Below are 23,350 nucleotides of genomic sequence, written 5' to 3'. Positions count from 1 at the left end.
AAAGCAATCGGATCGGGAAATATCGGGATCGGCAGATACTCAAACTAAAACGATTGGATCGGGAGCAAAAAAACATGATCGGAACAACCCTACTCTTAACAAATGTTTGAAACACATATTCCCACAAAAAACACTTAAATATACTAATAAACTAAATTACGAATGCTTTAAAAAAAAAAAAAAAAAAACCAAAAGAACAATTGGCTAACTTACATAGCAAAAGTCCGCTAGCTTAAATGCTACAAAATGCTAACATTTTTTTTTTTTTTTTAACAATGCTCTTAACAAATGGTTCAAACGCATATTCCCACAAAAACGCTTAAATATACATATAAACTAAATTATTAATGCATTAAAAAAAAAAAAAAAACATTAGCTCAAACAAAAACTTAGCTTATATTGGTCTTAACAGAGAGCAGCTGGATTCAGTCATGTGAAATTAGTTATCATTTTCATTGCTGCCACTAGAGGGCAGTGTGTATCCTTCCAGATCAATAAAACTAAATGCTCCTCTTTATCCTACGAGCCAGCTGATGGCGGCGAGAAGGAGGACGGCGGCGGTGGCGGCAACGTGGGTGGCGCCGAGGAGCTGTTCGCCACCACGTCAGAGAGCGACGCCTCCACCTTTCATGGCTTTGAGGACGACGAGCTGGAAGAGCCCGTCGCTAACGGCAACGGATTATCCAGCCGTCACAGATAGACGCGAGCCTTTTCTATTTTAAAAAGAAAAAAATACTAAAAACAAAAAACATCTGGATTCATCTCTGGCAAAATCTGCTGCTTTTTTTTTTTTTTTCTTCAACTTTTTGTTTGCAGAAAGCACAATGATCGCTTCAGGACAAAAAAAATAAGTTGTATTTTATCTACTGGACATTAATTTATGAACTTTTATTTATAAATATATCTATAAATGAAGTCAACTAATGACTTGGAAAACTGAAGTCCCCCATTCCCCCTTTGAAGCAGAAGGAGCATAATATCGTGCGAACAAATAACAAAAAAAACACTGGAGCAATCATAACATTGAACAAAGTAACCTTTTAATGTTTGGAGGCTTTTGAACATCCTTTAAGACCCTTGATTGCATCGAAGGATTTTGCGATGACCTTATTGTGCTCCGTGACTCTGGATTATATTCATTTGCAAACATGAAGAACCCGATGATTGGACTACTGCAACCCATTGGCAATGTCGGAAGATGGAGTCTGTTTATTTTTCTTTATTGACACAAGCATCTTAGTCAATGAAAGGTAAGAAAATGCAATGAGGAACAATTAGCTTTTAATATTGCTGTCACATGTCGTAACTATCCAACCAAAAAGTACTTTGCCACCATCTTCTCACAATTGCAACCCTTTTCAGTTGGACAGAAATTACTTGCAGAGGAGGGTGGTATATTACAATTACTAGATAAGTAATTTTATGTAACATTACTGTAATTTTCGGACTATAAGCCGCTACTTTTTTCCCCTCATTTTGAATCCTGTGGCTCATCGTCCAGTGCGGCTTATTTGTTGATTTATTTGGATTAATAGGTAACACTTTATTTGACAACTGTGTCATAAGACTGTCATAATCATGACATGACACTATCATGGGCATTACTGAATGTTTATGACAGATGTCCCTAATTATCATCCGGCAAATTATGTCATTAACTCATTTATGTGCAGCTCGGATTTTACATCCATTCAAAAGTGAGATAATTTGCTGGATGACACTAAATGACATCTGTTATAAGCATTCATAAATGCTAATGACTGTGTCATGTCATAATTATGATTGTATGAAGACAGTCTTACAGCGCCACTGTCAAATAAAGTGTTACCAAATACCATAACTAGCAATTAATTGGAACAGTAACTGAAGAAATAATTAGCACAGAACATGAATTTTGATTATTTGCATCTGCAGCGCTGCAATGCATGCTAAGAGGCATGTTGGATTACAACAGTGTTGACAGCAGGAGGTTGACTGTCTCCCCCAACGGACCAGTGATGGCCAAATGAAGCTTCTTGAAGCAATGAAGGTTTGCAGCCAATTGGTTCAAAGCTTCATGATGGTTCATTTGGTCTTATGAAGCTGCCGTCAAATAAAGTGTTACCTGTTAATATCTATCCCATAATACAGCGAGGACAGCTGCGGCTTATAGTCCAGTGTGACTTATCTATGGACAAGTGCCGTTTTCATGTCAATTTCGGTGGGTGGCGGCTTATAGTCAGAAAATTACGGTACCTGTCATAATCACACTCAAGCTTGCAGTTGGAAGTCCTGTGATCATGCTGGCCTGTTCAACCACGTGGCATCTTTAAAGTGCCGTTAAAATTGATTTCACATAGCACAGTTATCAACCACTTCCCCAGTTTTTATTTGGAATCTGTAGACCACAGAAAACCGGAGATATGATCGCTTTAATTTCATGCTAGGAAATGTTTTTCTCCACTAGAAGGCATTAGTGCTCCTTGGACAGATGACAAGGTATGATCTTTCAGTGCATTCAGTTTTGTTGATGTGGCTCGTGGCCCTCACTAATGGTGTCTGTCCTTCGTGCTCGCGCTCTTTTCGTTTCAAAAATTCCAAATGCTTATTCATTATTACTGGGTGCTTAGTTTCTCTAGGCCAAAGCAGCATTTGAAGGCTTCATTGCCTCATTTACTAACTTTTGGCCACATATTATGCAGAGTGGACTTGGCGTAGGCACCTCTACTGACTTGTCAGGTGGTCTTTTACCCACAAAAAGCTTTCCAAAGATGTGTGTTTTTCAGTCATCTTTGCTAGCATGTGGGCTAATTTTTTCCGGGAACAAATCTGATGCGCCCACGTCTCACATCAATATCGAGGACTACCGCACATAGATATGAAAAAAATTAGATGCTAGCTCCAATTTCTGTGACAACAGTCTATCCAGTTTTATTATCATATCTATTGACTAGGGGTGCACGATATCCATTTTTTGAAACCGATATCGGTAACTTCCTGCTCCTCAAAGCTGATAATATATAATTTTTTGAATGTATATTCACACAAGTTTTTGAACACCTTGAGGAAAAAAAACAAAAAAAACTAGTGGTGGCTTCAACATAGATTTTTGCCTTTGACCTCACCAGATTTTTCATAATGACATGAACGTTATGAACAAAACAAAGACAAGAGTAGTCTTGACTTCAAATAGAGTGCCAATGTTTATTTTTTCAAATATAATTTGAGTCAATCACAATCAATTAGTCAATATAATTGAAGATGTGTTTCCTGAATAATGAGCACTGAACTAAAACAAACCCAACTGGTATTGTGCTTTGTCATCAAATAAAAATATTTGGTGCCACAGGAGAGGATACTGGTGTGGTCTTGGTCTATGGAACAACTTTCTTAACCTGGGAGACGGGTTAGGACAGCAAGCTTATAATATAACCAAAAGGCCTCTCAAAAGCTTACTAACTTAAAACACACTGTAAAAGGCAAACATTATATAGTAAGGTTCATCACTCATTCCTCATAACAAAAATATGGTAGAGCAAAAAGGATTAATGGCTTTCCTTATAATAATATCAATAAAACACCATCGAAGCGATTGTCATCTTTTCAGTGGCTTATTAAGATGTGTTTCTCGCTAGCCGTGCGGCGCACTTGAGCGTGACGTCACAGAACGGGAGCGCTTGTTTACAAACGCACACATCCCAATCCACCGACACAGTGCCAAAAATATTACAGTACATGTACTGCCCAAAACAGTGCGTTTCACTTCTGCACTGCCCGACAGCCATCTAAAAATGAATGCACTTCCATAAACCACAAGGCTTGGTCTTTTCTTGCTTTTTTGGGAAGACACTTGTCTTAATATTGTGAAAGTACAACAGAAAAATAGACATTCAATACTCAATATACAACAAACTGCACAATACATTTATATACACAACTATTATATGTAAAGCATAGCACACTAGCTTGAGCTACTAGCCTTAAGAATTGGCTGGCTTCTATAACACAACTTATGAAGTTCTGTACATAAGACCCTTCACCACAGAAGTAAACATATATTGCACATCCATATGTTATAGTAAACATAAAATACATATATTTCCGAGGTGGAAAGCATTCACGATTGTCAGTGCTACCGCTAGACACCGCACTGTGTAAGTGAATGAGCTTACATGAAAAATAGATGCAGCGAATTATTCTGACTGGCAGGTGGCAGCAATGCGCCGCAAATGGTCAACTGATTTCCCATACTGGTGCGTAGCACAGCACAGTACATACAGTATTATCGGTCCTATTAATAATGTTATTGGATTTATTGGGATGACGTCATAATTCCTATTATCGGACCAATAATTATCGTGCACCAGTACTATTGACTAATCCAAGCAAAACGACCGGCCGTTGCTGGGGTGTGCCGCCTGCAGCACACAGCCAGCAGCAGGCAGCTATCGTTACTGTTTAAATTGTCTGATGCTGGGCTGCTACTGAGGTGTTTAAACACCCCAGTAATGGCAGACACCACTAGAGGGTGATGACCATATAGCTCTACCCAGACAAGTCAATGCAGTAGGCAGGCAGATTGGTGTGTCAGAAGAGACAGGACAGAATACGGTTGTTAATAGATTGTTATTTCTGTGCGACCAGCTAGCATATGCGCCACGGCTAGGTATAGTATAATAGTTCTTATGGGTGACGTTGTGCTTAGAAAAATATACCATTGTTTAAAGAAATTACTAATTACTTAATCTTTTCACTGAATACTTTTTCTACTTATTTGAGTAAACTTTTTGAATGACTACTTTTACTTTTGCATGTAATATTATTTTGACATAACACAAGTAAAATTTTTGGCTTCTCTACCCACCTTTGATTACTTTAATCTTTGCATTTTGGCAGGTCCTCAGTCCCTTTTTGGTGAAATAATAGCAAAATTGTTTTCTTAACTTGACTTTTCTGTCTTGTAGGAGCCCTCGGCACAGGAGCAGCCGATTTAACGAGCCTTCATGAATTTGGGCCTAAACAAACCTGATGAGTAGCGGACGGTCTGACGTCTGTTACATTTGCGGGCCATGTGACTTCCATGAAGCTCCCCTGACTATGTGAAGAACTGATTTCTTTTCTGGGGGAGGCGGCAAGGGGATTTTGGATCAGAGCCACCTTCATGGAGAACTCTGGCAAAACTACCGAAGGCCTTTGGACTTACTGGGGCCTGGACGTGCCCCTTCCCCTCTACACCGCCCCCCTCCTGCCTGTCCGCTCGTGCCGTGCGAGTGCGTGCGCTCCGTGTGATCCGATGTGACACTAAGACGTCATTACCCTCATCACTGTGCCAGCCTGCCGCTCTGCAACACAAACCAGCTCTGACAGCCATAGCCTCCCCCTTTCAACCTGATTGGACCAGTGACCCCCACCAACCCCCAGCCGTTGTCGGTGCTTAACTCCACCACTGGTACAAGCAGACCTCTGAACCTTTGTTTTTCGCTTGACTTGAATTGACACGCTTTCTCATGCCGTTCGTACCGCTTCTTACAGTTACCTCTGGCCGGCAAACTACTCAGGCATCCTTCATTTACGCTCTGCCGTCGATTGTTCGGCCCCTTGTTGCGGCCTAGAATCATGTGATTGTATGAGCTGGCGCAGAGGGGCCCTAACGGGTCCCATGATGAGTGAGTGACACTACCAGGAACGCTGCTGAAACACTGCAATAATTCACTTTGTGTGTGTGCGCGCGAGTGAGTGGAAAGAAGGCAGAGGAGTGTGGTCTTAACATGTAACATTGATGGTTTGAAATGGGAATGGGCATTTGGCTTGTCGTTCACTGCCATACACGATGATAGACTTTTAATCTATTATAACTGGGAGTTCTGGTAGTGATCATTCAATGTCTGCCAATGACTTAATGGAATGGAGAGAATTATTTCAAAAACAACTCACGTTATATTAGGACAAGTGATAATTTGACATTAGACCCCAAAACCTTTTCCGTAAGTACATGTTTGAAATTGGTACATTGACTTTTCATGTATAGGTAGTCCCCGGGTTACGAAGGAGTTCCGTTTCTACGCTGGCGACGTAACCCGAATTTCTGCGGGTCGGAATCAACCCTTTTAAATAACTATCCAAAAAGTCCTAAAGTATGGTTTTGTTTAATGGTGGAGGATACACTGCCCTCTAGTGGCAGCATTGGGTCTGGCTGGACTGTTGTTCAATGCTTCCATACAGGAGCACGCAGATGTTAGGGCTGAACGTTATTTGAAAAAAACTGACATTATATATATATATATATATATATATATATATATATATATTACGATATATGTTACGATATCTAAACTAGAATAATATTAACTAAACTTGAATAGCTCTGTTTGGAAAATTTCAGTTGACTCACTATGAGCAGATTGAATTCCTTAGAGATGTCCGGATCCGATCATATGATTGGAAATCATCAGCCGATCGTGCCATTTTTCAGAGGATCGGAGTCTGGTGAAAAAGATCGGGTTTTTAACTAAAATATATTTGACAAAATATATTTGTTTATGCTTCATGCTTTTACAGCCTCTCACTCTCCCTCCTAAAAAGCAGTGAGACCAAACTGTTTTTCTTGGTCACCAGTGCAGCTGGCATTTTGTACTTAATGATGATTGACAGGTTTGTAGCTTTGATCTGCCCATGGACGCCTCGGTAGCTCTACGATCAAAGGCTTAAATGTGTTAATCATCATGAAACTTGGTACATAGTCTGAAGTGTGCTGTGGCATTCGTGGGTGGATGGCGAGATAGTGTAAAGCAAACATGTCCAAAGTCCGGCCCGGGGGCCAAATGCGGACCTTGGTCAAATTTCATCCGGCCCCCAGCCGCTGTCATAAAATCAATAACGTCTGGCCTGCACACAGACTTAATAAATTGGTCAGCAGTACTGCTACCAGCATATGAAGTAGCTTACACACTAAATGCTGCTCCTCATTTACCCAGTAAAAGGCAGGAGCACTCTAAGCGACATTACCCCCGTGACTCTTTAATCCCAATTTTCTAAAATGGTGACAACAAAAAAAAAGTTGACTGCGACGGCAGACGCTTCAAAAATAGGTGGAAATTGGACTATTTCTTCACTAAAATACGCTGTGTCTGCCTCATTTGCAAAGAGACAGACGCTGTTTTTAAAGAATTCAATGTGAGGTGATATTACCAAACGAGACATGCTGACATGTACAAGATTACAGGAAAGATACGTAGCGAGAAATTGAAGCAACTTGAAGCTAGTTGAATTTTACAGCAGCAGTATTTCACAAGAGCCCGTGAGTCGAAAGAGAACGCCACAAAGTTTAGTTGCGCGATTGTTGAAATTATTAATTTAAAAATATGACACACGGAATGGCTTGCTAAAATTTGCTTAAATATATTGTTCTACGTAAAGAACGTCAGCCAAGGTCGGCCCCCCACATTTTTACCACACCAAATCTGGCCCCCTTTGCAAAAAGTTTGGACACCCCTGGTGTAAAGCGCTTTGAGTGCCTTGAAAGGTGGAAAAGCGCATAACACCATTTACCATTTTATAAGTGAGAGGCTGTTCTGCAGTGTGAGTGTCAAAGCAACAACGACAACAAAAATTCTGAATCAGATCGGGACTGTATTGGCAGATTCTCAAAATCAGGTGACTTGGACTCAGACTCGGGTGCAAAAATATGCGATCAGGACACCACTGGTATTCATATAATACTGTTATGAGGCTGATAAGAGTTTTTATCCGTGAATGATGAAGGGACCCGGGAAGCCATGTCTGCACAATCACTGCTTTTATGAAGGAAAAAGTTAATACTAAGGGAAAAAAAAAAAAAATCGCAGGTCCTGCTATGGGACTATTGGGCATGCGCACATTGCAATGGTGATGTTCAAATGATATATTGTGCAGGCCTATATGACGTGGATGAAGGATAGCTGCGCTCTGGTTTGGACCACATAAGCCTGTAAGTTGCTTCAGCTAATATGTTTGTATACATTTGTAATTAAGTTTGGAGTTAGGTGTGAGAGATTTGCTATGAGAATTGTAAACACGTTAGCATTCATACCATTTAAGCTAGCGGACTTTTGTAAAGCAAATATAGCTACTGTAATTTTCGGACTAAGGCGTACCCGACTATAAGCCGCCAATCCCCCAAATTTGACACAAAACGACATTTGTTCATATATAAGCCGCAGCTGTCCTCACTGAATTATGGGATATTTACACCAAAAGATATTAACACTTTGACAGCAGCATCATACGACTGTCATAAGACCAAATGAACCAGCGTGAAGCTTTGAACCAACTGGCTGCAAAGCTTCATTGCTTCAAGAAGCTTTATTTGGACACCACTGCTCCCTTTGGGGAGACTGCCAACCTCTGCTGTCAACACTGTTGTCATCCAACATGCCTCCTAACATACATTGGAGCGTTACAGATGTAAATAATCAAAATTCATGTTCTGTGCTAATTATTTTGTAACACTTTATTTGACAGAGCCATAAACTGTCATAATTATGACATGACATGGCCATTAGCCATAAGCATAAATGCTTATGACAGATGTCATCTGGCAAGATATCTCAATTTTGAATGGATGTAAAGATCCGAGTTGGACATAAATGGAGTTAATTTATGCCCACGATAGTGTCATGTCATAATTTTGACAGTCTTATGACACCGCTGTCAAACAAAATGTTACTTTTTAACCCAAATCAACAAATAAGCCGCACTGGACTATAAGCCGCGGGAAATGAGGGGGAAAAGAGGTTTACAGTCCGAAAATTAGTTTGAGTGTTTCATTGCAAGTCATGTTAATAAACTAAAAATTAAGATACAATGAAATACAATTGTGTACTGTTTGTGCAACTTAAAAAAAAAAGACTGGAGATAAGATGGTGGACGTGACTCCTGTGACTTTTTCAACATATACAGCTAGTCCCCGGGTTACGACGGGCTCTTCTTACGCGATTTCGACTTACGACGCTGGAGTTTCGTCCGCCATTTTGTCTCCAATCGTTTTTTGTTGGTTTTTTTAAAGCTACCTAAATGGTACCATATTGTACAAAATCTTATTTTTAACTTTATTAACTTGACGTGTTCCACTAAACTGTGAAGTTGTTCAGCTTGACAGACAGCAAACAAGGCAATTGTGTTTTTTGACGCTTTTTCCCTCCTTTACTTTTGACATTTTGTAAAGCTGTAGCACACATATTGAACGTACACTTATGTTTAAAACGTCACAAATTTTAACAATAAAAAACACAACAGTCAATATGTAAACAGAGCTTTTTCCGTTGAAAATTCTTGTGACTCAATACTTAAATCCCTGGATTCTTTATGGACATAAAAGAGTCTCGATTCTTGGTTAAAAGCAAAAACGTGCTGGTAGCATTTTTTTTTTTTTTTTTTTTACGTGAATATTGCGAAGTATAATGCCAATGTTGTAGTGGCTAATTTCTGCCATTGGTTTTTTTTCACAACGTTTCAAAATGCATGCATGGTACGAAAAATAGAACTATCCTCGAACAAATCACTCCCGTGACGATCCTCCCAGTTTGTATGCGGGACAGCTTTTGTACTTTTTCAACATAAATCCGGCGTTGGATCGCTGCATGTGTCGCTGTGACCTACTGCGAATAACTGAAGCACATTGTGGCATGGCCCCCTACTTGAAGGCGTGGCGCACTGAAGGTCGAATCTGACCCGTCAATATCATTATGAACTCTATATAACCATGTCAGAGGAGTCTCCTACTCAGTTATAGAAGACCAGCCACACCCAATGCTGCCACCAGAGGGCAGTGTATTCTCCATCATTAACCCCGTACAGCCTAATATATCACATTTGATACACTTAGAATTTCATTATTTTGAGACTAATTTAGGGTTAGGGTTTTTTTTTTTTTTTTTAAATTGATGGCTGCAAGTCAACACATGCATCTGTGAGGAAAAAAAAATCTGGATTTAACTAGGGTTATAGATATTACAGCGCTTATTACACATATTTTGATTTTTTTTTTTTTTTTTACAAATTTGAAAAAAGTAAAATTAGGACCTTTTTTTTTTAATTGGGATTCTCTGACAATTGCATCATGTTGGGTTTAAAGTAGGGCTGTCAAACGATTACAATTTTTAATCGAGCGAATTACGGCTTAAAAATTAATCGTAATTAATCGCAATTCAAACCATCTATAAAATATGCCATATTTTTCTGTAAATTATTGTTGGAATGGAAAGATAAGACACAAGATGGATATATACATTCAACATACGGTACATAGGTACTGTATTTGTTTATTATAACAATAAATCAACAAGATGGCATTAACATCATTAACATTCTGTTAAAGCGATCCATGGATAGAAAGACTTGTAGTTCATAAATGTTATTACAAGTTATAGAAATTTTATATTAAAACCCCTCTTCATGATTTCGTTTTAATAAAATTTGTAAAATTTTTAATCAAAAAATAAACTAGTAGCCCGCCATTGTTGATGTCAATAATTACACCATGCTCATGGGTGCTCAAACCCATAAAATCAGTCGCATCCAAGCGCCAGCAGAGGACGACAAAACTCCAAAAAACACAAGTAACAAGTTGGCATTGCACTGTGCTGTCATTTTAATCTGTTTGAGCGGGGCATGTGCATTTATTGCGTCAAATATTTTAACTTGATTAATTTAAAAAAATAATTACCGCCCGTTAACGTGATAATTTTGACAGCTCTACTTTAAAGGATTTACCAAAAGGGTTAAACAAAAAATTCTTGGTCTTTTTGGATAGTTTATTTATTTATTTATTTAAGGGTTATTCCCGATTTACACGAAAATCGGGTTACGTCACCAGCGTAAGAATGAAACTCGTTCATAACCAGTGGACTACCTTTAAAATGCGTTTGGACTTTTTGGATAGTTGTTTTAATAAAGGGTTAATTCCAAATTGCGCGGAAATTCCGGTTACGTCGCCTGGGACGACCACTATATTTAATCGTTTTTTTTGTTTTTTTTTAAAATAATTGACCAAAATTTCTCCCTAACACCAGGGGGTGCTGCGGCACCCTACTTCCCGTGCCACAATGCCAGCAAACGAACAAAAGGCAGCCAACGAGCTCTCAGTCATTTTAAAATTGCACCCCCTATTCCCCCCCCTCAAAAAAAATCCATACATGCTTTTACAACCCCCTAACTTTTTTTTCTTCCATGATTTAGACATTTTTCAGATCACAGACTTTAAGCTTAAACATGGCATTCATTTGCTGCTAGACCTCCCACATCAAATGGCTTGGACGTCTATCACCGTCAATGGCAGCCAATGAGTGAATGAAAAGATGCCCATCCCTCATGAATTCCTCTGTGCTGGTGTCATCTCTCCCCCTCAGGGACCCTCCTCCCAGTCATTTTTTTTTGCATTTTTCTTCAGCAAGCAGACAGCCATCATGCACAAACTGCTTCGTCAGCCGCCGTTCCCGAAGGCCCTAGTCATCAATTGCAACCCGTGAATGCAAAAGTCAACTTTACCTCGACGAAGACTCAGCAATAGACCCCGCCACCGACGCGACGTTCCCAGTACTGTGTGTGAAGGCCAGTGATGGAAGTGTATGTGTGATCATGTTAAGAATGGAGCCGAGAGGAGATGAAATGGACTCAACACTGGGTGCTTGTTTCATCTTTTGCTGTAAATACATGTCAAAATGGACCGAATGAAGTTCTTTGTTAAACTATTTTTATTCTGGAAGAGTAAAAAATAAAAATCGTAAAATTGTCTTTATATGATTAAAAGAGCCAGAGAGAATAATGGGTTTGAGAGCAAGGTTAAGGGTTTCAATTTAAAGCAACACTTTAACTTTTCAACCTTTATAACCAGTGGCGTCTCCAGAAATTTTTCATTGGGGTGGCCAGATGGGGCCACTTAAAATCTTGGGGTGGCCAAAACTAAAAGCCATAATTTTTGGTTTTCATTATATTATCGCAGTAAAAAGGTCAGGGGAAAACTATCAGAAAGACTTAAGGACACGGCTACTGACTGATATACTTTGGTGTATTGTGTAATATTTGATGTCACTAATGATTTAATGTGCATAGTCCAGTCATCATTTTGAGTTCCACAACAATTCTGTTTTATCTAGGGCTGTCAAACGATTAAAGTTTTTAATCGAATTAATTACAGCTTTAAAATTAATTGGTCATAATTAATCGCAATTCAAACCATCTCTAAAATATGCCTTATTTTTCTGTAAATTATTGTTGGAATGGAAAGAAGACTGATACTGTATATACATTCAACATACTGTACATAAGTACTGTATTTGTTTATTATAATAATAAATCCACAAGATGGCATTAACATTATTAACATTCTTTCTGTGAAAGGGATCCACGGATAGAAAGACTTGTAATTCTTAAAGGATAAATGTGAGTTTGTATAATGTGACTAAATATTGCCATCTAGTGTATTTGTTGAGCTTTCAGTAAATGATACTGTAGCGACTTAACTGTTCTGCCCAAATGCATGATGGGAAGTGGTGCAACCATGACTGTGTGTGGTGGCTGCAAATGCTATATCTTCTCTGCGTTGGGTACACTATAGGGTGTTAAAAAAAAGATAGACTCCGGTCATCCTTCCCCACGCTTCCCACAATATATATAGTTGCTGTGGGAGAGATCACAAAGCTTTTGCCACTTAAAGCACGGCCCCAATGAATGCTTGTATCTACTCCACTCTGCCTCTTATCTCTGTATATAAGTAAAACGGCGCCATTGTAGGCTGTTTGCGGCAATGCGTTAATTGCGATATTTTCACGTAATTAAAAATTACCGCCCGTTAACGCGATAAATTTGACAGCCCTACATTTAACAAAACAAAATAAATGCATTCATTTGGGATGAAATGCATAACTGATGCTACAACAATCTAACTATATACTGGCAAGCGGGGTGGCCAGTGGGGTGGCCAACCAATTTATAGGCCACCCCCTGGTGTCGCCACTGTTTATAACATTTTCATAACATTTGTGATATGTCAAGCAACAACTAGTTGAATGACACCTCTGTTACATCGTCAGGAGGTCACACTAACTTTGAGCTTTGAGGAAGGGTGGCAGGAACATTGCCTCCCAAAATAAAGAGCTACAAATGTGTCGACTGCTTTACAGCACACGTCACTTTCCCCATTCATTATAAAGACAGAAGTTGATGCGAACGATTTTGCACAAATTCTGCAAAGACGGCAGAGCAACAGAAGAGAGAAAAAGTTGTTATTGTAGCAACACGGTTGCTAACTGTCACATGCTATTGTTTAGCCACAACTGGATTTATTACCTTATTACTATTCCTCCTTCACACACCAGCTGGAAACAAATGTTTAATCCATCTGCAGGTGACCGGGAGATTGATTTTTTTGATTGATTGATTTTACGACACTGTGTGGGTGTGCGCTGGTCCTCATGGGAAACGCAGTCTTCAAGGCAAAACACTACCGCTTTGGTCCAGCGGCGTCACTAAACACGACCAAAAATGAAGTTACCAAGTGTTGCTTTAAACTTGATTTTCAGCTAGCCATTTTTCTTAATGGCGTATTGCACGCATGCTATTTTTAGACCGTGACGTCGCACCGTAAAGCGGAAGTAAAGCCGAAGCGGGACATTATAGACCCGCCCTCGCATAGAAACAACGTAATTTATTTGTGCTACTTTTCGCTGGTAATCTTTCAAAAACGGACATGCCGATCACATACTGCTTTTTTGGAACTTGTAGAAACGACTCTAGACATTACGACACATGAAGGATGTTCATACGTTTCCGGAAACCAAAATCTCGGGAGGAAAAAATGTGAAGACCGAATCAACTTGCGCGGACTTTAACACCAGCTCGGTGAATCCATTCACATTTCATATGAAGTAAACATTTTTGTTGGGTTGGCATGGTCTTTCAGAGGACAAAGAGGTAAGCCATTTTTATATTTTTAACTTATTTTTTTTTAGCGTAATGTCTGTCTCACAATGAATGACCTGAAAAGAATTACAATGGTATCTGACTGCCACTGTTATCGTTTCTGTTATATATATATATATATATACATAAAAAACAACTTTAGCAAGGGGGAAGTGTAAATAAATTATAGAATTAAGATTTGTTATCAATGAAAAAATTAAAAGTGTTCGTTGAGTGTCACTGAGTAGCATTTGCGATCGCTACACAAAGCTAACTAAATTACCCCCAAGAACGGTCAGTGACGTAGCAAAACCAGAAGATATATAAGAAAGACAGGGCTGATGGTAAAGGATAGCTTGTTGAAACAGGAGAATGTTATTGTCGGTCGCATCAATAAAAAAGCTAAGGCTATGCTTAGGTCGGCTCATTTTTTCCCGTCTTTTTCAGCCTTCGACATTCAAGCCATCTCTTTAACTGATCATTTTTATGTTCTTCCACATCTTTGCCAGTGAATTTGGCACCAGGCACATCATTTTCGGAGAGAATTGGTAGGTTTAGCTCTGTAAACATCTTCATACACGATTTCCATTCATTTCTTATTAGGGACGAACGGTGGCTTGTCCCTCCTTAGCAACAGTAGCTAATGTCATGAATATTAATGAGCGGAAGTGACGTATTGCTTGCGGTACGCCATTCAAGAAATCGTAGTAAAATTTACTTTAAGCACTGGCAGATAATTTCGCTTATTTCTAGTGGATTTTCACTGATAACAATGGAATTGAACTAGTTTTAATCAGGTGTGTTTTTGCAGTGTTCAAACTTGGGTTTCAGTTTTAAAGCAGGGTTTTGAAATAGTTTTAAGTCTTTGAACAAGGGTTTCAAACAGTTTATGGCTTCAAATTAGGGTTTAAACTAGCCTTAAACCCTAGTTTAGTTTAGAGCTAGTTTAGGGCTAACCCTAGTTTAGGGTAACTAAGGTTTCAAACCAAGGTCCGGATTTAGTGAACCCTGGTTTAGGGCTTCAAACTAGGGTTTCAAAGTCAGGAGTACAGGGTTTAACTTTGCAACCTAGGATTTCAAAGTCAGGAGTACAGGGTTTAACTTTGAAACCCTGTACTCCTGACTTTGAAACCCTAGTTTGAAGCCCTAAACCAGGGTTCACTAAATCCGGACCTTGGTGCCACTTTTCCTGTCGTGTTTTCCATGTCTCCCTCCTCCAACACACCTGAATCAAAATAATCAGGATCATTATCAGGCTTCTTGAGCGGTTGCTGATGTCATAATCATTTGATTCAGGTGTGTTAGGGGAGAGAGACGTGGAAAACACGACAGGAAAAGTGGCACCGAGGTCCGGATTTAGTGAACCCTGCCCTAAACTATTTGAAACCTTACTTTTAAAGTCAGAAGTAGGGTTTAACTTTGAAACCCTATACTTATTTCAAAAATCCTACTTTGAAACCCTCTCCTTATTTCAAAACCCAACATTGAAACCCTTACCTGGATATTAAAATCTTACTTGGAACCCGAACCGTACATTAGTTTTTCATCCAAAATATCTAAAATAGAGCTGTCAAACGATTAAAATTTATAATCGAGTTGATCACAGCTTAAAAATGAATTAATCGTAATTAATTGCAATTCAAACCATCTCTAAAATATGCCATATTTTTCTGTAAATATTTGTTGGAATGGAAAGACGGATATATATACAGTACATTCAACATACTGTACATAAGTACTGTATTTGTTTATTATAACAATAAATCAGCAAGATGGGATTAACATTCTGTTAAAGCGATCCATGGATAGAAAGACTTGCAGTTCTTAAAAGACAAATGTTAGTACAAGTTATAGAAATTTTATATCAAAAACCCTCTTAATGTTTTCGTTTTAATAAAATTTGTAAAATTTTCAATCAAAAAATAAACTAGTAGCTCGCTATTGTTGTCAATAATTACACAATGCTCATTATGAAACGGGCTGAAATTTGTCAGGCTGAAACCCATGAAATCATCGCACCCAAGCGCCAGCAGAGGGCGACAAAACAAAAAAACATAAGTAGACATGACACTGCTGTCATTTTAATCTGTTTGAGCGGGGCATGTGCGTTACTTGTGTCAAATATTTTAACGTGATTAATTTTAAAAATTAATTACCGCCCGTTAACGCGATAATTTTGACAGCCCTAATCTAAAACCAACCAGAGAAATTAATACAATAACAATGTGTAATGCCACGTAAAAAATGGCCAATATGTATATTAAAAAATTTAATACAAAAACATTTAATAGAATAAAAATGCCATAATATAAGCTTAATATAAAATATAAAGTGACACTCGTAAGTTTGACTCTTCACAAAATAGGCAGTCCCAAAGGCAGCGTCAGGTGCAGGTTGCCATGGTAGATTGGGTGGAGCCCCACAAGGTTTACTGCTACAGTGTCATTGCAAATGGCTAATTCTTGTCGTTTTTGTGAAGTATATTTTGGCAGCCTGAGAGGGCCCCAAATTGGCAGAGACCCCAAGTGACTGCCTGGCATGCTTGTTTGCTAGGCCCACCTCCATTTGAAACCCTACCACCAAACCAGCAATGGGACTCTACTTTTCTTTAGAAAAGTTCAGAAAATGATTCAGTTACCCAATAATTTTGCAGAATGTTAATATTGAACTATTTTGTGAGAACTCATGAGTTCCCGCATTAGATGTTATTGACTGAATGATCAGTAAGCACTTATTATCCATCATTTGCTGGGATTTATTATTGCTGGGGGAGGGGGGGGGGGGGGGGGGTCGTCAAAAATTTGACTTCTATGGGATTTTGGAGTCCAGCATTTTTTTTATGCGGGTCAGAGTTGGAAAATCAGTTAAGGCGATGCATTACTTCGTCATAAAATACTGGACATGTAGAGTGGACTTTGGCGTCATCTTGCGGCGTCAGATGACATTTCAGACAGCACATTAAAAACAAACGGGCTGGTTTCTCAGAAACCTGTGAAAGGTACTCTTGATCAACTAAGCAGTGGTTTATTGAAGATTTAAGGAAAAACCCATGCCAAGTTCTGGACAAAGAAATTGTTTTCAGCTTTTATTTTCCAAATGTGCTTTTAGACAGAGACAGAATACATTGATATAAAATATAAATGTATCAGTTTACCCAACCAACAACCCATTGTGTAAAGAGGCCATGCTGTCCCTCTATTCAGCGCTGCCTTCCCGCCACCACGTCCGGTCTCGGAGTCCTCCTCGGCAGGCTCACCGTCGTGCGGCCGCGTTTTAGTGCCGACGACTGGCCCTGATCCGTGTGGTCGCCCCTCATGGTGGGGGCTCACTGTGCCCCACACAAACAGAATGTGTCAGGATGACTGCATCAGGCCCGATAGACGTTTGCCCGTCAACGACTTGCCCTGTAAAGTCCATTCAACGTAAGAAGAGACGCTTCAACCGCATGCATCAGTGAAAGCAGGTGGAAAGTGCAAAATGGTGATAACTCAGTTGTGGTGAGGCAGCCATTTTGTGCTTAGCTTGAGACCACTTACCACACTGCGGGTGAACTTCTCCAAGGATGTACGGCGACCTTGTTCAGGGTCTGCGGGTTGTTGCTAAGGGAGGAGCATGGTACGGGTCAAGCAAAGGGGTCGATGGAATGGGCGGGGGTGTTATTAGTCAATGGGGGAAATTTGTCAGGTAGTGCAATAATGAAGGGTCAAGTCAACAAACATGGAGGTGCGGGGCAGGCAGCGGCAGGAGTGGTGTTGAAGCAGGAAGGGACAAAAAAGCTGGCGTGAACACAAGTAGCGATTTGCTTCAATGATCCATATTACACTACACAGTGTTCTATGAACAGAAAAAAAAAATCACATTATCAACACAAACAGCATGCACGACACTGCATTATAAAATACACATCAAGTTATTTGCCTTACTTGATACAACTCTTTATAGTCAATCATTTCACTTCATGACCTAAGTACCATATTTTTCGGACTATAAGTCGCACCTGAGTATAAGGCTACAATTGCACTCGGACAGGTAATTTTCTCCAAGGTATTTTGCCGACTATTTTTATACCTGTCCACACTACGTTTAAGGTGCGTTTAAGGCCCCCCTGCTTCTGCAAGGTATGCCTGCATTTGTGCAAACTACACTAAATCTTTAGAAAACAACAACGAAAGCCTGACATCGTTACTTGGGATGTTACAATCAATGCTCAGTTGCGCTCTCACCACTTGGAAAATAACAAATACCGTATTGGCCCGAATATAAGACTGTTTTTAGCATTGAAATAAGACTAAAAAAGTGGGGGTCGTCTTATATTCGCGGTCTAGACATTATACCCATTCACGGCACCAGATGTCATTGAAGCGATGTTCTGTCATGACACATCTCAGCTACTCTCAAGTTTAACCAGTTTGCATTATTTTATTGCCATGTTTTTCCTTATTCAGATTTGTTTCAAGACTACAGTTACAGTTAGACTTCACTTTGATGGTTAATGCAGTTATTGCAATTTTGTTGTTTTATCACAATAGATTGGTTTATTTACATTTCAAAAACCAGAAGCCATTCATTTACGAATGTGATTGCGCTTTAGTTTACATATTTAAATGTTCAGATATTAAGATTTGAATGAGGCAAAATAACATGCTTTTTCTCTCAAATACATTGTTATAATCATGTTTCAGATGTACTGTAATTATTTTCTGTATAAAAATGAACGTGGTGTTGAAAAAGTCTTTTTTTCAAACTTGAGTCTTGAAAAAGAGGGGGTCGTCTTATAATCAAGGCCGTCTTATATTCGGGCTAATACGGTATATGGAAAAAGAACATCTTGACTACTCCTTGATATCTGCGATTTCTGCATCGCGACCCTTGTTATATGACCATGTTTTACCCATAAAATCCCCCCAAATTCGGTGATACATACTGTAATTATTTTCTGTATAAAAATTTGGTGTTCAAAAAGTTGTTTTTTTTCTTTCAAACTTGCGTCTTGAAAAAGAGGGGGTCGTCTTATAATCAGGGCCATTTTAACGGGGCCAATACGGTAGAAACATATGGTGTGGCGCTAGGCATATTTCCTGGAAGCCACAACCAGGAGTGCTTGTGCATAACAGTGGCGATCCAGGAAGTGGCGACAGTTTTAAAAGGCGGACATGTCATGATAAAACCTGATCCTGTCGATTTGGGGACATTTCCGGGACAAGTCCTGTTGCTATCGGTTCACTTCCTGTCAATTTTGGGGACACGTCCTCTTGTTATCGGGTCACTTCCTGTTGATTTTGGGGACATTTCAGGGACACGTCCTGTTGCATGGCTGTCAATAACAGACTTACTTGGGCGCCATTTGAATGTCAATGAGCTGTAATGGTATGTTTTTGGTCAAAAATGACAACCACACTTGTTTTTCTGCCATTGAAAATGAATGGGAAATTTGGACATACATGGCTGTCAATGTTGAATGTCAATGGGCTGTAATGGCAAGCAAAAAAAAAAAAAAAAAAAATCACAACCACCTGTTTTCCCGGCCATTGAAAATGAATCAGAAATGTTTGCCACTAGAAATGAATGAAATGACGTACATGGCATCCTGATAGAAGTGAATGGGCAAGTTTAGGGCGAAATTTTGGGGAGCCGTATGTTTTTGGCAAATTAAAAATATCCAACTTTTATGCCCCTTACCCTAAACAGTTTGAGCTGTGCGGTGCGCCGAAGAAACGCCATTTTAAAAACAGGAATTGTACTATCTGGGCCTTTGCCAACGACCTCCAAATATTTTTTCTGATTACCGTTTTCGGCTACATATTTCACTACTTGCAGCTTGTAATTTGCAGGATTTTGATTTTCGTTTCGTTGCCATTTTGTTCAGCCCTTTTCAGTTGTTTTATTTGTTTTCCTAAGTTACCACTAGTGTTGAAACAGGCCTTGAGCGCCCTCTTGCGGTTTAGTGTGAAATTACATACATGGAGTCTCTGGGTTACGAACAACGTAACTCGCTGGCGTGACGCTCAACCTCCGCTTCAACCGAACCCACATGGTTACTAACCGTCATATGCTATTGTTGAGCCACAACTGGATTCATTACCTTATTACTATTCATCCTTCACACAGGAAACAGAAATGTTGTTTAATCCATCTGCAGGCAACTGGGAGATGCATTTTTGATTAAGGATTTTACAATAATCTACGTTTGTGCGATGGTCCTCATAGGAAACGCAGTCTTCCTTAAGGCAAAACACTACCGCTTTTGTTCACCGGCGTCGCTAAAATCGACCAAAACTGAAAAGTTCCCAGGTGTTGCTTTAAGTACCCCAAAAATAACTATTGTATTTTGTTTAATGATGGAGGATACACTGCCCTCTGGTGGCAGCATTGGGTCTGGCTGGACTGTCTCCTTATATGACTGAAGTGCAGACAAGGATGTCTGACATGGATAAAGGATAGCTGAGCTTTGGTTTGGTCCACATAAGGCTGTAAGTTGCTTCAGCTAATATAAGTTGTATGCATTTGTAATTAAGTTCACAGCTACAGTTTGGAGTTCCGTGTGAACGATTTCCTATGAGAATTATTAAATACGTTAGAATTCGTAGCATTTAAGCTAGCGGACTTTTGTTAGGCAAACGAGGCTAATTCAATCTACTAAATTTACATATTCATCAGACTAGATGGATGTTTACAGAGCATAAGACACGAGAAAAAAAGTCTTAAATGGCATTATTATGTGAATTACAATCATATTTTGAGACGATTCGACTATATACAACAATTTAGCAAAGCGCAGATGACGAGAAATTCGTCTTTTAATCTGCCGGTTAGCCACGCCTACCATTATAGGGCTCCAGCGTCCCAAACAGGTGGATGGCATCAGCGGGAGACTGGGCTCATCGGTTTTACTATACAGCCCATTGAGGGGGAATTATTCAGAACGAGGAAAACGCGACGAAGAAAGCCGCAGAATGTCATTGTTTCAGTCTCTCTCTACTCCAATATTTTTACAGGATATTCTTTTTATCCATGTATTTTTCCCCAAAAGCTAAATAAATGGCTTGGGAAGGACCAGTCAGCCCGTCAAGGGGGAACTATTCACGAGGAAAACGCGACGAAGAGATCTGCAAAATGTCATTGTTCCTGTCTCTTTACTTCAATATTTTTACAGGATATTCTTTTTATCCAATTATTTTCCCCAATTGCTAAATAAATGGCATGGTCATGACAAATAACAGTCTTGTGCTAAATGGAATATGAAATAATAAAAATGCATTTATTCAGGACGACATGGCAAAATTACTCCATAATGGTCAAAACTGTCGACTTCACCTTTACTGTCGCACCTCCCGAACGATATTTTATGACACCTAAATCGGACATATGTCATTTCCCTTCCCCGGCTTTGGAGAATGTAAACAAACCAAAAGGCGTGACAGCTAGCCAACACGCTAACCCGAACAGAGTGATTCTTTCAAAGTCTTCGAAGCGGAAAATTACACATAACTAGCCTGGATTATTTGACATGACGACTGGGTTGTCGATTGTCATTGCGGATCGGCAAACCGCCCGGCGGAGAGCAATTTACAGTTCATTCCCGTAGGAGGGTGGCTGCAGTTGTTGTGCAGCTAACGTGCTGCTAATGTGCATGAGGAGAGCTTTTTACATGCCTATCAATGATCAAACGTAAGTAGTCCTTTATTTAAAGAAAGTTTGTAGTGTTTACTTTGTAATAGCTGTATTAATATTTGACATAATACTAAACAAGATGTTTACTCACTTCCTCGTAAGTCCAATGGTCCCACAGTAGTCGGCCTTGTTTTGGCCAAAATCAACCGTGAATGAGAACCTTTTGAAACTCCAAAAAGGCGCATACGCCTCTCCCTCATACAGAATGATTTTTCTGCAGCCGTTTGGCTGGCGTAATGCGAAAAATACACGTATTAATCCGCAAAATCAGCTGAATCCTTTGTCCTCATACACAACAGTACGCTGTATTGTGAAGAGGACGCCTTCTACCGTACACGTCACAGCGCCCTCCTCCTCATTGCAAGACCGAAGCCGTAAGTCACTCATTTTCATGGCGCGGGATTAAAAAAACTAAATAAATACAGCGATCGCTTCCACACACATCCAAGCGGTCCATATCACTCAGGAGCATAAAATACCGCGTGTATTATGAAATAAACATGCTTTTTCGTGTCACATGCACTTTAAGGCAAAACACTACCGCTTTTGTCCACCAGTGTCGCTAAAATCGACCAAAACTGAAAAGTTACCAGGTGTTGCTTTAAGTACCCCAAAATAACTATTGTATTTTGTTTAAGGATGGAGGATACACTGCCCTCTGGTGGCAGCGTTGGGTCTGGCTGGACTGCCGCCTTATGACTGAGGCGCAGACTCTAGTCTGACATAGATAAAGGACAGCTGCGCTCTGGTTTGGCCCACATAAGGCTGTAAGTTGTTTCAGCTAATATAAGTTGTATGCATTTGTAATTAAGTTCACAGCTACAGTTTGGAGTTACATGTGAGCGAATTATAAATACGTTCGAATTCGTAGCATTTAAGCTAGCCGACTTTTGTTAGGCAAATTAGGCTAATTTATTACACTAAATTTACATAATGATCAGACTAGATGCACGTTTAAACACCAATTATTTTGTGTTTTATTGTTAAAATGGGGTCGTTTTGAACATAAGTGTACATATGTGTGTTACAGCTTTATAAATTGTCAAAAGTAAAGTCAAAAGCTTCAAAAAGCACAATTGTTTGCTGTTTGTACAGCTGAAAAACTTAATGTTTAGTGAGGACAGAACACATCATATTAATAAAGTAAAAAATAAGATACTTTGAGGTACTGTATATACCTGGAGACAAAATAACGGACGAGACTCCGCTGTCGTAAAGTCGAAATTGTCGTAAACAGGGGACTACCTGTAATATGTTAATCATTTCACAAAAGTCGCACCCACAGCCAAACTACGAAAGAAAAACTGCGACTTATAGTCTGAAAAATATGGTATATCAACTCTTGCTGCTGACGATTTCATTTTTAAAAATCTAAAGAACATTTGGATATGGAAGTCTCATTTCAATGTTTAAACATGACTGTCCAACATGTACAGTTTGTCTCAATGAGTGCAGTTAGGCAGTAGATATTAGAAGGAAGTAACCTAAGCTGAAATAGAAGATACACCCCAGCTCACCTTTTTTCTGGCAAACAGGAGGTCTTGGTAGATGGTGGATCGCAAAAAGCGTGCATAGCTGTCACTTTTCATTAATGTGAATATGTGCTCCTGAAATGGAAGGGTGGGAGGAAAAGACAGTTGAAAGGCATCACACTTTAACACAATCGGGAACAGGAGATAAAGCATTTGAGAAATTGGTTCATCTGGTTGCAATGTTAGGTCTTTACAAGTTCTCCTTCCTCTCAAGCTATGAATTTATTTCACTT

The 23,350-nt window shown here is 39.4% G+C and overlaps 2 protein-coding genes across 10 annotated transcripts in view; one reads left to right on the top strand and one right to left on the bottom strand.

Moving 5' to 3' along the window:
* The window catches only part of LOC130930722 (zinc finger protein DPF3-like), a 64,481-nt gene extending 51,863 nt beyond the window's left edge, over positions 1 to 12,618 (top strand). The window contains exons 10-12 of one of the 4 annotated variants that reach the window (XM_057858773.1): positions 531 to 1,250; positions 4,944 to 5,428; positions 5,512 to 12,618. In XM_057858773.1, coding sequence (XP_057714756.1) covers positions 531 to 700 — 170 coding nt within the window. In that variant the 3' untranslated portion in view covers positions 701 to 1,250; positions 4,944 to 5,428; positions 5,512 to 12,618. Of the gene's footprint in view, positions 1 to 526; positions 1,251 to 4,943 lie in introns of those variants that run through there. The other 3 variants (XM_057858774.1, XM_057858772.1, XM_057858775.1) reach the window with 3 other exon arrangements.
* A 4,364-nt stretch (positions 12,619 to 16,982) lies between these two features.
* The window catches only part of LOC130930720 (regulator of G-protein signaling 6-like), a 114,795-nt gene continuing 108,427 nt past the window's right edge, over positions 16,983 to 23,350 (bottom strand). For 4 of the 6 annotated variants that reach the window (XM_057858769.1, XM_057858770.1, XM_057858768.1 and 1 more), the window contains 3 exons: positions 23,103 to 23,192; positions 17,451 to 17,513; positions 16,984 to 17,318 (listed from right to left, as the gene is read on the bottom strand). In XM_057858769.1, the coding sequence (XP_057714752.1) occupies positions 17,268 to 17,318; positions 17,451 to 17,513; positions 23,103 to 23,192 (204 nt within the window). In that variant the 3' untranslated portion in view covers positions 16,984 to 17,267. Of the gene's footprint in view, positions 17,319 to 17,450; positions 17,749 to 23,102; positions 23,193 to 23,350 lie in introns of all 6 variants that reach the window. The other 2 variants (XR_009067101.1, XR_009067100.1) reach the window with 2 other exon arrangements.

The sequence above is a fragment of the Corythoichthys intestinalis genome, chromosome 15, assembly GCF_030265065.1.
Source record: "Corythoichthys intestinalis isolate RoL2023-P3 chromosome 15, ASM3026506v1, whole genome shotgun sequence".
Classification (NCBI taxonomy): domain Eukaryota; kingdom Metazoa; phylum Chordata; class Actinopteri; order Syngnathiformes; family Syngnathidae; genus Corythoichthys; species Corythoichthys intestinalis.
Note: the sequence above shows the minus strand (reverse complement) of the source record. Positions and strands in the feature narration are given on the sequence as shown.